Source organism: Chelon labrosus (genome assembly GCF_963514085.1).
Source record: "Chelon labrosus genome assembly, chromosome: 12".
NCBI lineage: Eukaryota > Metazoa > Chordata > Actinopteri > Mugiliformes > Mugilidae > Chelon > Chelon labrosus.
This window is the reverse complement of record NC_140345.1, coordinates 22,009,685-22,023,630: the sequence shown is the minus strand read 5'-3', so window position 1 is coordinate 22,023,630 and position 13,946 is coordinate 22,009,685. Positions and strand designations below refer to the sequence as shown.

The 13,946-nt window shown below is 42.8% G+C and overlaps 1 protein-coding gene across 4 annotated transcripts in view; it reads right to left on the bottom strand.

Moving 5' to 3' along the window:
- Positions 1–13,946, bottom strand: part of rims2a (regulating synaptic membrane exocytosis 2a) — a gene marked incomplete at its 5' end in the record, with an annotated part of 128,623 nt that overhangs the window by 50,414 nt on the left and 64,263 nt on the right. For all 4 annotated transcript variants that reach the window (XM_084557974.1, XM_084557973.1, XM_084557976.1 and 1 more), the window contains 7 exons: positions 1,378–1,425; positions 2,528–2,640; positions 2,931–2,977; positions 3,652–3,775; positions 3,962–4,061; positions 5,486–5,605; positions 6,868–7,079. In XM_084557974.1, coding sequence (XP_084414100.1) covers positions 1,378–1,425; positions 2,528–2,640; positions 2,931–2,977; positions 3,652–3,775; positions 3,962–4,061; positions 5,486–5,605; positions 6,868–7,079 — 764 coding nt within the window. The remainder of the gene's footprint in view (positions 1–1,377; positions 1,426–2,527; positions 2,641–2,930; positions 2,978–3,651; positions 3,776–3,961; positions 4,062–5,485; positions 5,606–6,867; positions 7,080–13,946) is intronic.

The window sequence follows — 13,946 nt, the reverse complement described above, 5'->3', positions numbered from 1 at the left end:
TCACTCTAAAACGGAAGTATGGACTCCACTAGAAGACTTAGAAGAAGAAAAAGCCCAACTGAAGATTTAAAGAAATTACATGGAATGAGAAGTGAGACTTCTAAGTTCTTATCCATACTTCATTAAAAATAAGATCATGGAAAGGGCCTGCGCCGTTTAGGACTACCAGCTACACATGCAGCAATGCAAGAAAGAGCAGTCAAGACAAGTCAGTTGATCTGATATAGGCAGAGCGGACAGCAGGGGGCTTATGGGAAAACAAATTGTACCAAGTAATCTCTAATGTTGTAGCCCACTAAAAATACCAGATACTGCAGAATATGAATTGTGGAGCAGTGAAAGACCTACATTTCAGTAAGTAAATAACTGGAACAAACTGGTTTTAACAACTTCTATTAATACACGTGTAAAACCTAATTATTCATCTCAGCTCTAAAAGCCACATCCTGTGTTTAAATTTGAAAAACCAAAGTGCATGTCTTTGCAAACACCTGCTCGCTCTACTCCGAATATAAATAATCATCCTATTAATAAGGTCACACATTAGATCAATATAATTATAAAGTTTAGCTCTCTCTTAGACATAGCAACATAACAATAAGTTAAATATCCAAACTAACTACATCAGTAAAACAGATTTACACAAAGTGAATTGACTGCATGGACAAAAAAACATTAAAAAAAAGGTTTACTGATATTACAGATGACAGATAAAAAAAGGCCCTTATGGTGAAGGTAAACCTTCAAGGCTTTGATCGGTTATTTGAGAGGTACAATTTGCTTATATGTCAACTCTCATCAGGAAGGGAAAATGGCTTTGGCTTCCCAAACAGGATGGTAAACTTAGTGTCTTTTCACTGCAACATGAAACCGCACGGCCATCAGTTGTAATCAGCTGGAGAACTTCTCTGTGTGTATGTAGGCAAAGAGTTACCAAGGCCTGGCTTCATGTCACACTGAATAAGAAAAAAACCCAAGTCCATCGTCCTACAAAAATTGACAGAGACACCCTCCTGCATTGCAGTAGAGACACATCTAACTGTAACTATACAGTACTGGTTCACTGCACTATGTATAAAAAATATGGCAATGGAAGAGTGTCTCTTAAAATGTGTTCAGATTAGTTAAGCATGCACTACTTGGGAATAATGATGTGAATGGGTAAAAATGAGTAAGAGAAATTCTTATCAGTGATACTAAGAAATCAAAAAAAGAAGAAAATGACACAATGCACTGCACTGAGAGGGAAACTTGAAGCTGCCATTTGCCCGGGAATGAATTTTCCAAAGTATGAAAACAGAAAAAAAAAAAAAAGGCCAGTCAACAGTCAATGAGCAAAAACCAGACAGTTTGTGCCCTTCAGACGGGGCCCATTACCTGGACCCTAGGGGCAAAAGGCGTTGTTCTTCTACTAAGGCTTTGGCTCTGGATAAGTGAAATTAAACAGCAAAAAAAAAAAAGAAGGAAGAAAAAAGAAATGCAATAAAACCAAAATACCCACAACACAAAAACTCACAATACGCTCATTAACACAACAACAGAAGTTTGTAGTTTAGATGGAAGATTCAGGCCCAATGGTTAATTTTTATTTAGTTTTTCGTTCATTTATAAAAAAAATTTTTTTTCCTATTTCTACTTTTTGGAAGATTATTCTTCCCAGAGTGTCTCTATTCTGTTCTGCATAGGCCCATTGCGCAAACTATCAATCACTCACAAGTATACTGTACTTCTCCTCCTCTGGACTTTTCCTCCTCTCCTTCAAAGCTCGTGTCAGAGTGACGTTAAACCAACTTGCTATGCATAAACACAATTTGAAGACTGCTCCAAAAATATCATACACACGGCACTTTACCGAACAGAATTACTCAACAGGCACCGAATGTCTCATAAGGTTTATTCAACGAACGGAACTGTTTCAGCCATTAATCAGTCTTTGATTTCAAAGCTGGGCCCTCATGGAAATACAGAGCATACGAGGCATCCGTGAAAAGATTTTGGAGATTGTAGAGCTTATTCTTTAACGACTGACAGGGAACAATTGCATTATATATAAGGGCCTAATGACTCTACGGCACAGATAGTAGTTAAATTGATATTCAAACCCAATGTCAGTCGAATCCAATTATTTCCCATAAATATTGATGCTGTGAGAAAAACATGTCTTGTAGTTGTTACCCAGTAGATAAAGCTGTTTCCCATGTGGATCCTAAATTTCAGAGTTGATTTATCTCCTGCTTTAATGCAGGCCTTTACCCGTTTACCCCAAGAGGGTTTTTATACTAGATAATGGACAACACACAACGTAACTTGATCTACGGCCCTGTACTGGGTTGGTGAAGGGCCAGCTGAACGGGCTGCAGAGCCTGGTAGACAATGATTTGAACTAACATCCAAGGTATAATTGGGGTTGTATTATAAATGCATAATGTGACTATTATTCTTATGACTGACCACAGTACTCTCGGTACAATCCAGTTACTCTACAGGGTTTTACACATAGTCTACATGGCCAGTTGAGGTCACTTACTGATAGTTGTCCTGACAGGTACTGGGGAGCATCCCTCAGCATGCTGGGACTCATGGGAGACGTGACAGAGATGGACGGGCGATCCATCTTCTGAGACTCGAAAGAACTCGAACCTGACAGGGCACAGAAAACACCGTCAGATCATCTCGTGCTAATGTTGCTTTTAGTCGGCGCTCAAAGGGGCAACACAGGAGAGGGAGAGGGAGATGGTCGGAGGAAAAACTGAAAAACGTGGACAAGCAGAGAGACACAAAGAGGACAAGAAATCTGGCCCGTGAAAAAGGACATAAACATAAAGAGGCGGGGAGGCAGAAGCAACTCTCTCTGACATTTCCGTCACTTGATGTTTCTAGGCTGATTATCGGGGATGTTGAAATCGGCTGAAGATTTTGACAAGACTCACTTGATTCCAGTTGTGCATGTGTGCTGTCTGGTATCCTTGGAATATCTCTGAAAACAAAGAAAAAAAAGAGTGAGAGTGTGAGGGTGTGAGAGGGAAGAGAAGGAGGGGATGGAGTGGATCAATTTGAGCTAATGCTGAATGCACTGTGCTTTAATGACCGTAAGCACCGCATTAGTCTTCATTCACCAACAGCTCCCTCAGCAGCACAAAGGAGGTTCAATATGGGAATTGACAAAGCAGAGGCGCAGGTTTTCCCCCAACAATTTCCCCTTCAAAACCAAGTGGGGGGAGAGACCCGTATTGGGCCAGGGACACGAGGGCAGGAACCGAAAGAAGCTCCTTCACAAACACATTCTTAAAGAACACAAACGATGCTCCCTCTCTAACTGGCCTCTTCAACTCTCTACTTTGTAAAAAATTAAAATGCAAATGCATGAGTCATGAGCCGACAGACATAATTGCTTTAGAGGAAAATGTCAATTAAGGTAAGTGATGTACTGTAAGCACAATTTGATGCATAATTCTTCCTGCAGTTAGTTTTAGTTTGGGACATGCATACTGTGCATATACTGTATGTCTACTGCAAGAAAAAAAAATCAAAATGCTCTCTGACTAAACTTCCCCGATGCTTTGCACCTTAGTTACTGTCTACAAGGGTGTGTTGTTGTTTATTATCACCACCACTGTCTTGTTTGTGTGGTGCTGATTGTTGAGCTCTCACCCTATGGGCCGTGAGACCACCAGCTCCACCTGCGGCTCCGGCTTGGATTCTAGTATGATATTGTAAACTTCTTTAAACGTGGCTCCTTGTAAAAGCTTCCCATTCCACTCCAGCACTTGGTCACCTGCAAAAAAAAAAAAAAAGAAACGGCACAGATACCGAATGACGCAGGGGAATTTTATAATATTTAAAGATGGTTGTGTCAGCACAGTGACAGTGTGAATAACAGACGTCATCTTGCACTTCAGGAAGAAGCCCGAATCCATTTGTTTCATTTTATATAAACGATTGCGTTCGTGTGTTTAAATACCTGGTCTGAGGTGTCCGACAGTGTCTGCTAGACTTCCTTTCCTCACTTTAGTGATAAAAGCACAGAGTCTACCAGATTCTGTCATCTTGCCTCCCACCACCTGTGGAAGCAGAGGTATGATCGCATTAGCGCCGAAATACAAAGTCAGTCTAAACTCGACCTTGATATGTACCACATTGACTCTTTTTGGCATAGTCTATAAAGATGTAGCATTTACAGCTTACAGGAGAAGATTTATTTTCTTATGCTGTTGATGTCTTGACTTGACTGCAAGGTACAAATCCACAATAAAAGCATTACAGGGGAGGGGGTCAGTGGTAAAAGTCCATCTCTGCCTTTTAAACAAATGTCCAGGGCCGTGCTTTCTTCCCCAGGGACACACTCTGGTGTAGCTCTGTGGTCCTGTAACAGCGCAGGGCCGTGGGCTACAGCTGTACTGTACAGTCCTGAGCTTCTGTACTCTCTCACTCTGCTCAGCTTACATTGGCATCATACAAATAAAATTCCCTCTTAATGGCAGCTGAATGCCAACATACAAAGGAGCTTAGGGAAGTCTGCTAAATGAAATGGCTTTATGTAACAGGCAGGGGCTCGAGAGGGAGGCTCGCAGACTGAAAGAGAGAGAGAGAGAGATGGACAGTGAGGGCGAGGCTGGCAGCCTGAGTGATGGACTGACTGGCTGGATTGCCTAGCTGGTTGGCTGCTGCTGAGCGGACAGAAATGCACAGAAGCACTGAGCAGACACAAACATGCCATTCCAGGAGGCTCATTCAATCAGTAATGATTTTTCCTCATCTTGCAGCTCTCGGTTCTTTCTCCTCGCTGCACACCAGGCTCTGCTGGACTCTGCTATTTTTTTTATTTATTTATTTTTTAACAGTGTGTACAACCTATAGATTTATGCAACAATGAAAAACAATACAGCTACAAAAACAGACAGATCCTATTCCCTGACAATGTAGAGAGAGACCACAGTAAAAAAACAAACAGACTTAAAGTTCAAACACGTAAAGATATGATCAATATAAAATAGGCTTTACGTCAGTAAAAAGCATAAGACACACAGATAAAACAGAATGTAAATGTGCATACGACTGGGAACCGATGGTACATGAACAATGAATTAACTGCAACGACAAATATTGCTCACTGACAGCTTCTGGACATTTTTTTTTTTCCTTTGAGCTGCTGAATGCAATTCACTGAAAGTAGTTCAGAAAATGTTACAGCCCTATATCAAACAGCACTTATTAATATTCATCAGGGGCTATATCAAGTCCCAGATGAATATTAATACTGAGTAGTTCAATGATGTAATCAATAACTGGAAGCAGGGAGTCAAACACACAAGAAGGCAGGAAATTACAGACTTCACACTTGAAAAACGTGCATAACTTGTGTAAATGTGCCAAATGTGTGTATTTCAAGCATAGCGCTTGGCAGTTGAGCGTGATTGTGCAGCGCAAGATAGCACATATATGTGTATCATAGGTAGATACCCGGATGGATGGACCGTAATCTCACCTTCAGACCAAGCAGAGCTCCTGAGTCTCGAGGCACACTTCCATCTTTCATGCGCTTGTTGAGCAAAATACGCCCTATTAGGCGATCCCCATCTTTGGACGGCTGCCACGTCACCGGGTGCTACAAGGTCAGAGCAACAACACACCTTTTGTTTAACAACTTGTCCACCTGAATTTGATCACTTCAGACCAAAGCAGACACCTGTCTATAGTGAAAGGGGGGGCATGAGGGTAGTACTGGATTCATTTACTTGGGGAAGAAGGTTCACACAACGTCTGATGTTTGGACAGCAGAGTGCTCGGTTATATTCATTTATATAATATTATCTGTTCAGCTACTGCTAGCAGACAAAGGTACTGCTGAACATTTGACTAATTTACAAACAAAATATGCGTCGTGAATTATCTTAGGTGCTACTTCCAGAGCTTGTGTGAACCTGCCAGTGTGAGGGTGGAGTGAGCTTCATGCAGCGCTCCATGCAGAGTAAAGCAAGCAGCCCCAACACTCCTCCTCAAACCAGCTCTTCAAATAGGAGCAGGACGACCAGAGTGTCTTTCTGGTCCTTCACTACAAACAAACATACGACCACCATCAAGTGGAGTGATGAGGGGGAAGCTGACAGCAAAAACAGGGGGGTGAAAGGTAACCAGTGACACAAGAACAAATGAAGTAGACCACAGGGTGCAAGGTTAGAGTTCAAAAAGGACGAGACAGCACAGAATAAAGCCATGAGACAAATAGGGTGAAATCACAGACGCAGCAGTGGAAGGGAAAAAAGAAAAACAAATGTTTCCAACTTTTGTGCAAAACAAATCCAATCTTCCCTGTTTTGTGTGCTTTTTGGGGTTTGTCTATAGAAGTGAGTGGAAGGTTGGGCAGGGTGGCGGGTTCTGTCTGGACTGGGTGCTGTGGGGTAGGGCAGCAAAGTGAAAGGGACGGGCCCGAATAAAGGTGTTCCCGGGGCACTAAACAGGACCGCTGCAGAGCAAGAACACAACATACGGAGGAGAACGAGCATGCAACTAGGAGAGACCCACATTCCTGAGTGCCATGACAAACAGAGAGGTTGTGTGTCAGTGCTCTTCTTTTACAACTACTGTGAGGTGTGTGGTTTCTGTTTTGGGAGCAAAACAGCAAGTACAAGTAGCAAGCAAAGAGGGTGTACCCAAAAGACTTATTCAGCAACACCAAGCAAGGTGGAGCCAAAAGTAATCGAACAAAAAGGAACGAAATCGCAAGAGAAATCAACTTATACAATGTCAAATAAAATCCAAAAAACAAACATCTCACCTATTTACACTTAGTGACAGAGAGCAAACAAAGACTGGATGGGTAGGTCATAAATAATAATAACAAAATGCAGGCTAGATTTGTCTCAGTACCTTCTCACTATGGCTATGCTCCTCGTTTAGGGTTGTGCTACTGCACGTATCAACTCCCGAGTCTTTAACCTGCGGCTCACACCATGCCAAGTCCTCTTCAAATGAGTGTCCCCCAAAGCGCACCATTTTCTTTTGCCTCTCAGATAAGGTGTGTGTCGGCTCGGACATAAATGCCTGCTCATTAGTTTTTCTTTTTCCCCTTTGACTGTCCCCTACAGGTGTGGGATAAAAACAGAAAGAAAAACAGAAAAACAACATGCAAAGGTGTAAATAAAACAAAGGAAACATGAAATGACAAAAGACTCTGGGAGAACGGGGGATGGGGGGGAGGAGAGAGACAGCGAGAGGGAGAGAGAGATGGGGTTAAAGGGCAGGGGGCGGGGGAAGGAGGGTCAAGGCAGGGCTCCACATGTCTCACCAAAGACATTGGGGAGGCCTCGCTGCTATGCCAAGACGCATGGTCCCACCAATGGCCATCCAAATCTCCTGTAAGGTGGGAGGGAAGGGCGCACACACACACACACACGAGAGAGGACAGCGAGAGGGACAAGTGAGGACACCACAAAGTATAGACATTAACACACACACACAAACATAATACACGTACAGTGCTAAAACAGGACGTCCAGACATTCATTTACGCACAAACGCACACACTCTCACATACTGCCCAAACTCAAAGGGTGATCATCATCCCTAAGAGCCCTGTGGAGAAAGAAAGATGCAGCTTAAAGATAAAGATTCACATAAAAGATTCAGTACTGATGTTTCCATCTCAGCGTCGCAGAATACGGAAAGGAAACAAGCCATCACAGGGCTACCAAGATAGTCAACTGGCTTCTGCACTGCATTTCAAATCCTTTTTGAACACAGCTAGGTTTGGATTATTATCAAAGATCCAGATTGATCGATAGTATCTAGGAGCGTTGCTTTAAAGGGAGGAAATTGCTCTTCCAGGTCATACTTGCTATATATTATTGCTCTTGACAACAAATGATGAGATGTATGAGGAGAGTGGACGAGGAAATAAGTTTGTAAGGTGTGGAAAATGCACTCTTAACATTGAGAAAACTGCAATTCCATTTCTACATGAAACTGACTATCAGTCGTCAAACTAAGTCTTTTTCTTTTGCAGTGTCTGGGTTTATCAATAAGACGTTTAAAACCCTTAAACCTTAGAAAGTGTCAATATATTTATTTAGTGTGGCTATTGTTTTGTTCATCAAATAAGTAAACTGACCAGGAGATAAAATTGTTAGCATCCTGGAAACGTGGCAATTACGTGCATTATTTGATATATATATATATATATATATATATATATATATATATATATATATATATATATATATATATATATATACTTAATTTCCAGACAACACTCTTCCCAAACTTCTTCTTTTTTTTTAAACAAAGTTAGCCTGCTGTTATCTGTCTCTACAGTAGCAGCATCTGCGGGAGGGAGCTGGGCAGATCTCTAATGTGTTTAACTGGGGATTCAGATTGCAGCGCCGCGCAGCCTTAACTGACCTCAATCTAAAGTGCACTAGGGAGAGCTTTTAAAGATGAGCCTCTGATTACAACTTCTGTAGCAGTGTCAGTGGACACGCGGCTTTGAGAAACACAGGCGAGCGGCTACGACGATATTACACGATGGAGGTTTCTGGGGCAGAGGAAGGGATGGCGAGACTCGTCAGCGGTGGGGGAATAATGGCCTGTAGCCCCCTTTTCTTGCTGAAGATGTGACACTTCCATCACAAGAAACAGCCCCCAAGAGAGGACACCACTGTCCCTAGAGACTAATATCAACAGCCCCATTTTTCATATGGTGGAAAACTGTGTGCAGAACCGGGATTTAGCCTATTTTCCTGTGTTGATGATGAGTACTTTCAATTTGATGAATGTTAAATGTTTGCATAGTATTTTAAATGCGTTTAAATGCTGACCGGCATTGAGTAAACAGCAGTCTTTGCCGTTGTTGCCATACTTTATATAGCCTGTAGTGAACCTTAGCTACAGGCACCGGTAAGGTCGTCTGAAAGCAGTGCACTTGTGTAACCCTCGGGCCATATACATCACATTTCCCACACTTCACTTCCCCTGCAAAGAGCCGCAGAAACTAATGGATCTATACGGGACAGGCCTCCTTCAAGCATTAGCTGGCAAAGGATTCAATCTCAGGGAAATCAGGGAACTCTGACAGAAAGGCATAAAAATAGACCGCATATGCTTCTGGACGTCGAGGAGTGATGGGACTGAAGCATCAAGGGTAAAGCGGAAGGGCTTTGCAAACCCAAAAAAAAAAAAAAAAAAAAAAAGACTCTGCATTAAAGAAGGGTGCTGTATATAGATAGTGTCACTGCTGTGAATAAATATAGCCAGAAAATAATACCTCAAGGGTCTGCACATCTGGAGCAATACGGGGTTCAGTATCTCTTTAACAGATACGTTAGCGGGCTGGGCCAGGGATTGAACCTTTACCTCCTTTGCCACAGTTTTGTTGAATGATGGGGAGCTGTCAAGCAGCTTAATCTGCCTGATTTCTTTATCTTTTTTGCTTTATAAATCTGGAATTACCCCTTTGCACAAGTCACATTTTGTGTCAGTCCTCAATTTGGCAAATTTCAGAAATTGGAAATATACACTATATTACCAAAAGTATTCGCTCACCCATTCAAATGATCAGAATCAGGTGTTCTAATCACTTGGCCTGGCCCCAGGTGTATAAATTCAAGCACTCAGGCATGCAGACTGTGAAACAAGACATTTGTGAAAGAATGGGCCGCTCTCAGGAGCTCAGTGAATTCCAGCGTGGAACTGTCATAGGATGCCACTTGTGCAACAAATCCAGTCGTGAAATTTCCTCGCTCCTAAATATTCCACAGTCAACTGTCAGCTCTATTATAACAAAATGGAAGCGTTTGGGAAAAACAGCAACTCAGCCACGAAGTGGTAGGCCACGTAAAGTGACGGAGAGGGGTCAGCGGATGCTGAAGCGCATAGTGCAAAGAGGTCGCCGACTTTCTGCACAGTCAATTGCTACAGAGCTACAAACTTCATGTGACCTTCAGATTAGCCCAAGTACAGTACGCAGAGAGCTTCATGGAATGGGTTTCCATGGCCGAGCAGCTGCAGCCAAGCCACACATCACCAAGTGCAATGCAAGGCGTCGGATGCAATGGTGTAAAGCACGCCGCCACTGGCCTCTAGAGCAGTGGAGACGCGTTCTCTGGAGTGATGAATCACGCTTTACCATCTGGCAATCTGATGGACGAGTCTGGGTTTGGAGGTTGCCAGGAGAACGGTACATTTCAGATTGCATTGTGCCAACTGTGAAATTTGGTGGAGGAGGAATTATGGTATGGGGTTGTTTTTCAGGAGCTGGGCTTGGCCCCTTAGTTCCAGTGAAAGGAACATTGAATGCTTCAGGATACCAAAACATTTTGGACAATTCCATGCTCCCAACCTTGTGGGAACAGTTTGGAGCGGGCCCCTTCCTCTTCCAACATGACTGTGCACCAGTGAACAAAGCAAGGTCCATAAAGACGTGGATGACAGAGTCTGGTGTGGATGAACTTGACTGGCCTGCACAGAGTCCTGACCTGAACCCGATAGAACACCTTTGGGATGAATTAGAGCGGAGACTGAGAGCCAGGCCTTCTCGACCAACATCAGTGTGTGACCTCACCAATGCGCTTTTGGAAGAATGGTCAAAAATTCCTATAAACACTCTCCTCAACCTTGTGGACAGTCTTCCCAGAAGAGTTGAAGCTGTAATAGCTGCAAAAGGTGGACCGACATCATATTGAATTCTATGAGTTAGGAATGGGATGGCACTTCAGTTCATAGAATGAGTAAAGGCAGGTGAGCGAATACTTTTGGTAATATAGTGTATATATATTTTTTAAAAATGCACATTGTTAGATTATGATGTTTATGTGAGGCGATGGTGAAATCACCCCCCACGAGTACCACTACCAATTTTGTTTCCAGTTCGACTTCTTAGTAGTCCAAACAGTTGAGGGGTTTAATGTAAATTACCCTTCTATCAGAGATATGTGTTTGTGTCTCGTCTATAGCTGTAGATAGATGCTAGTATCTCAAGGTTATATTAGTCGCAATTCCACTTCCACCTATGCCTGTCCTGACACTCCTCCACTTCCAGCAACCCTCTCCCAAGCCCACCCTCAATGTTTGTCAAAAATAATCTGAGAGCGTGCCGGCATGGAGGCCTGCACAGCCTTTCCCCTCCCTTTCCCCGAAGCTTTATTAACAGTGGCACACCACAATTAGGCACTGATCCCCGGCAAGGCACTGTGTGGTTTTTTCAGGCAGCAGGAAACTCATCACGGCCATAAATTGTGAGCATCAGCAGTCTGCAGCCGGCTCTGCCGTTTCGCCCCGGCTCCGAAGCGCTGCAAAGTGCTGATTCAGGTCGAAGGCGCAGCGCGCAGGCAGTGGCGGAGTTCACCACCAGCAGGCTCTCCATCACTTTGACGGCTCAATAAAAACCAGTGTAAACTATTAATTGGATCATTAATTATTGATGCTGTTTTTACTACAACTCGAGAGGTGAGAGGAGAAAAGAGAAGCGGGCGAAACAGTGTATGTTTAAAAACATAGTGCTGGGAAGGTGACACAGTTTCGAGTTAAATCCTTGGCGAAGACAAATCTTAAAACTTATTTTCTAATAGAAAAGGACTTACTAACACCGTTTATTTTGCACAAGACACATCGATATTACCCTTTCGTATATAAAAAAGCTAAAAGAGAATCTTTCTAAGATCTAGTGCTGGTTCCAGAAACCATTAATGAGGCTGTAACTTACATTGTCACTACACAATGTCCACCTGTCTGCTACAGTTAGTCCACCATCCTCTCCTTTTCTGTGCGTTCGGCACTGTTATGAGACTACATGTCACGGGAATCAATACGGAGGAAAACACGGGGAGAGGACCAACGCAATAAATCAGTCTCCAGCGCTCACAGACATGAGTCAGGCCCATTACAGCTGGCACACCCACTCATCTCCAGTCCCCTCCTTTTCTTTAGACTCCCCCCCATTCTCATCATATCAAGCCCTCCTCCGTCCCCAAAGACCTACTCAAGTTATTGGAGATTTTAGACATGTGTCTTGCTTAGCCTGCTGTTACAAACCCATCTCGACAAGCTGAGTTCACAAAGATGCTGACAGGTAGAGTGCAGTCAGACCAGTATATTTTACAGTATATAGATATATACTGATGGTGTTAATACACTAAAGAATATTGCATGTTCAAATCTAAAGCGTTGGGTTTGAATCTCTCTCTAATTATTACATATAAAGTCTGCGTATCTCATTTGACACTCACTGTTTTAAAATAATGGCTGGGTTGAGTTTTCCGAACCAATTATCAGACTCCACATGCACCAAGTCACAGCAGCCGTAATTATGTCATAAATTAATGACACGGCAAGTTATAACTGAATGAAGACCAAAGATAGCTGCGTATAATCAGCTGTCTGAGAATGTTCTATACCTAGCACGGAAAGCTACACTTATCTAGTTCAGTAGTTCATCTATTCAGGCTGACCTGTGGAGGGGTTAGGCAGACGCAGACAAAAACAACAGAAACTCTGACCCTCAAAACAGCCTATTTTTTTTTTGTTCCACGGCTACCTGGAAACCTGGAAACTCCCACATCAATAATGTAGTGCCTGTGCTGGGCTGCTTCCCTTGGTGTGGAGAACAGTTACGTAACAAAGCGAACCGACTGGATTCCTCAGCTCTCCTCTATATTAAACATTTCTAGGACGTGGCAGGCGCTTTGGACTAGTCCGACTGACAAAAGCAAACTGTACTTTTGTACATTCCTTCCTTCTATATTTTATCCCTATGTTTATTCAGAGGCAGCTGCTGCTCCTCCTGTTTCGTGCTTTTAACATTTTGGAGGGGAAGGCCTCTGTAATTACAAGTTTGACAACAAAATCAATTTGCAATTACGACAACTGTCAACCAGGTGGAGCAGTCCGGAAGTCGACAGCCCAAAGAACTGCTTTTGATGTTGATTCTATGCAAAGTGGCATTTAATTCGGTCGCTCTTGACTGTTTGCTTGCTGGTGTGAGTTTATACACTTGGGAGAGTGCGCTTGTGTCTTTCCCAAGCAGGTAGGACATTTGCCATGAGCTGATGTCCATTCTGTTTTCTTGTTGCGGTTCAGAAAGGCCAGGCACAGCCCTGACCAACACTGCAATAAACTGGACCCGCAATACAAAGAAATAGTGTGCATTGCTAATTTAATGTTTAAACAGTCTTTGGTTACTGACAGTTGGGCTCAAAACTCATCAGAATTGGAGACTGGTAACGTGCCATTTGGATTTCATTATGAGGTGTATTTCAACGGCTACAGAGAAAAAAGTACCCCTGCCACCATTGGATAGTCCTACAACCAATCAGAGCAACAAAGTATGTGACACTAAGCAGCTAAGTTTGTTAACTGTTTCGCCCTTTGAGGTTGTTTTCTCTTTCCTTTCCCACTTTTCCAAAGGCAGCTGTAAACGAATTCAACCCAATTGTGCTCTTCTGTCCATCGCCACATTAAGCCCACCCAAACGATTTAACTGGCCAAGAGGATCTTTTTGCCGGTGCATGTACTCATCTCCAAACAGAGTGGTTCCAAACCAGCTTTCCGTCAAAAATACTGTGTAGGCTTGTAAGTTGGTCAGGCTTCCAGACTAAATCTTCTATATATGGGTCAATAATTTACCCAAATCTGGTCAAGATCAGTTTTTGCTCTCTTCCCGAGTGGATGGAACCATAATCATATTGAATGGGCTAAGCTGTAACGAGGAAGTGCCAAAAAATTGCAGTTCCTCAAATGACCACTTGAGACAGGCTCCAAAAGCAGGTCATGCCCTTTAAAACTCCACATGAAAATGCCAGTCTTTATAGTAGAAATAAACATGTTTACAGCCTGGTACTAAAGTGTTTTTGTCTCTAAAGCTACAATGCATAATTTGTGCAAAATCCAGGGTGCGGTTGCTTTAATTTTAATGCAATAAACTTGTAATTATACTCTTACTTTCTGGTGCTGCTTAT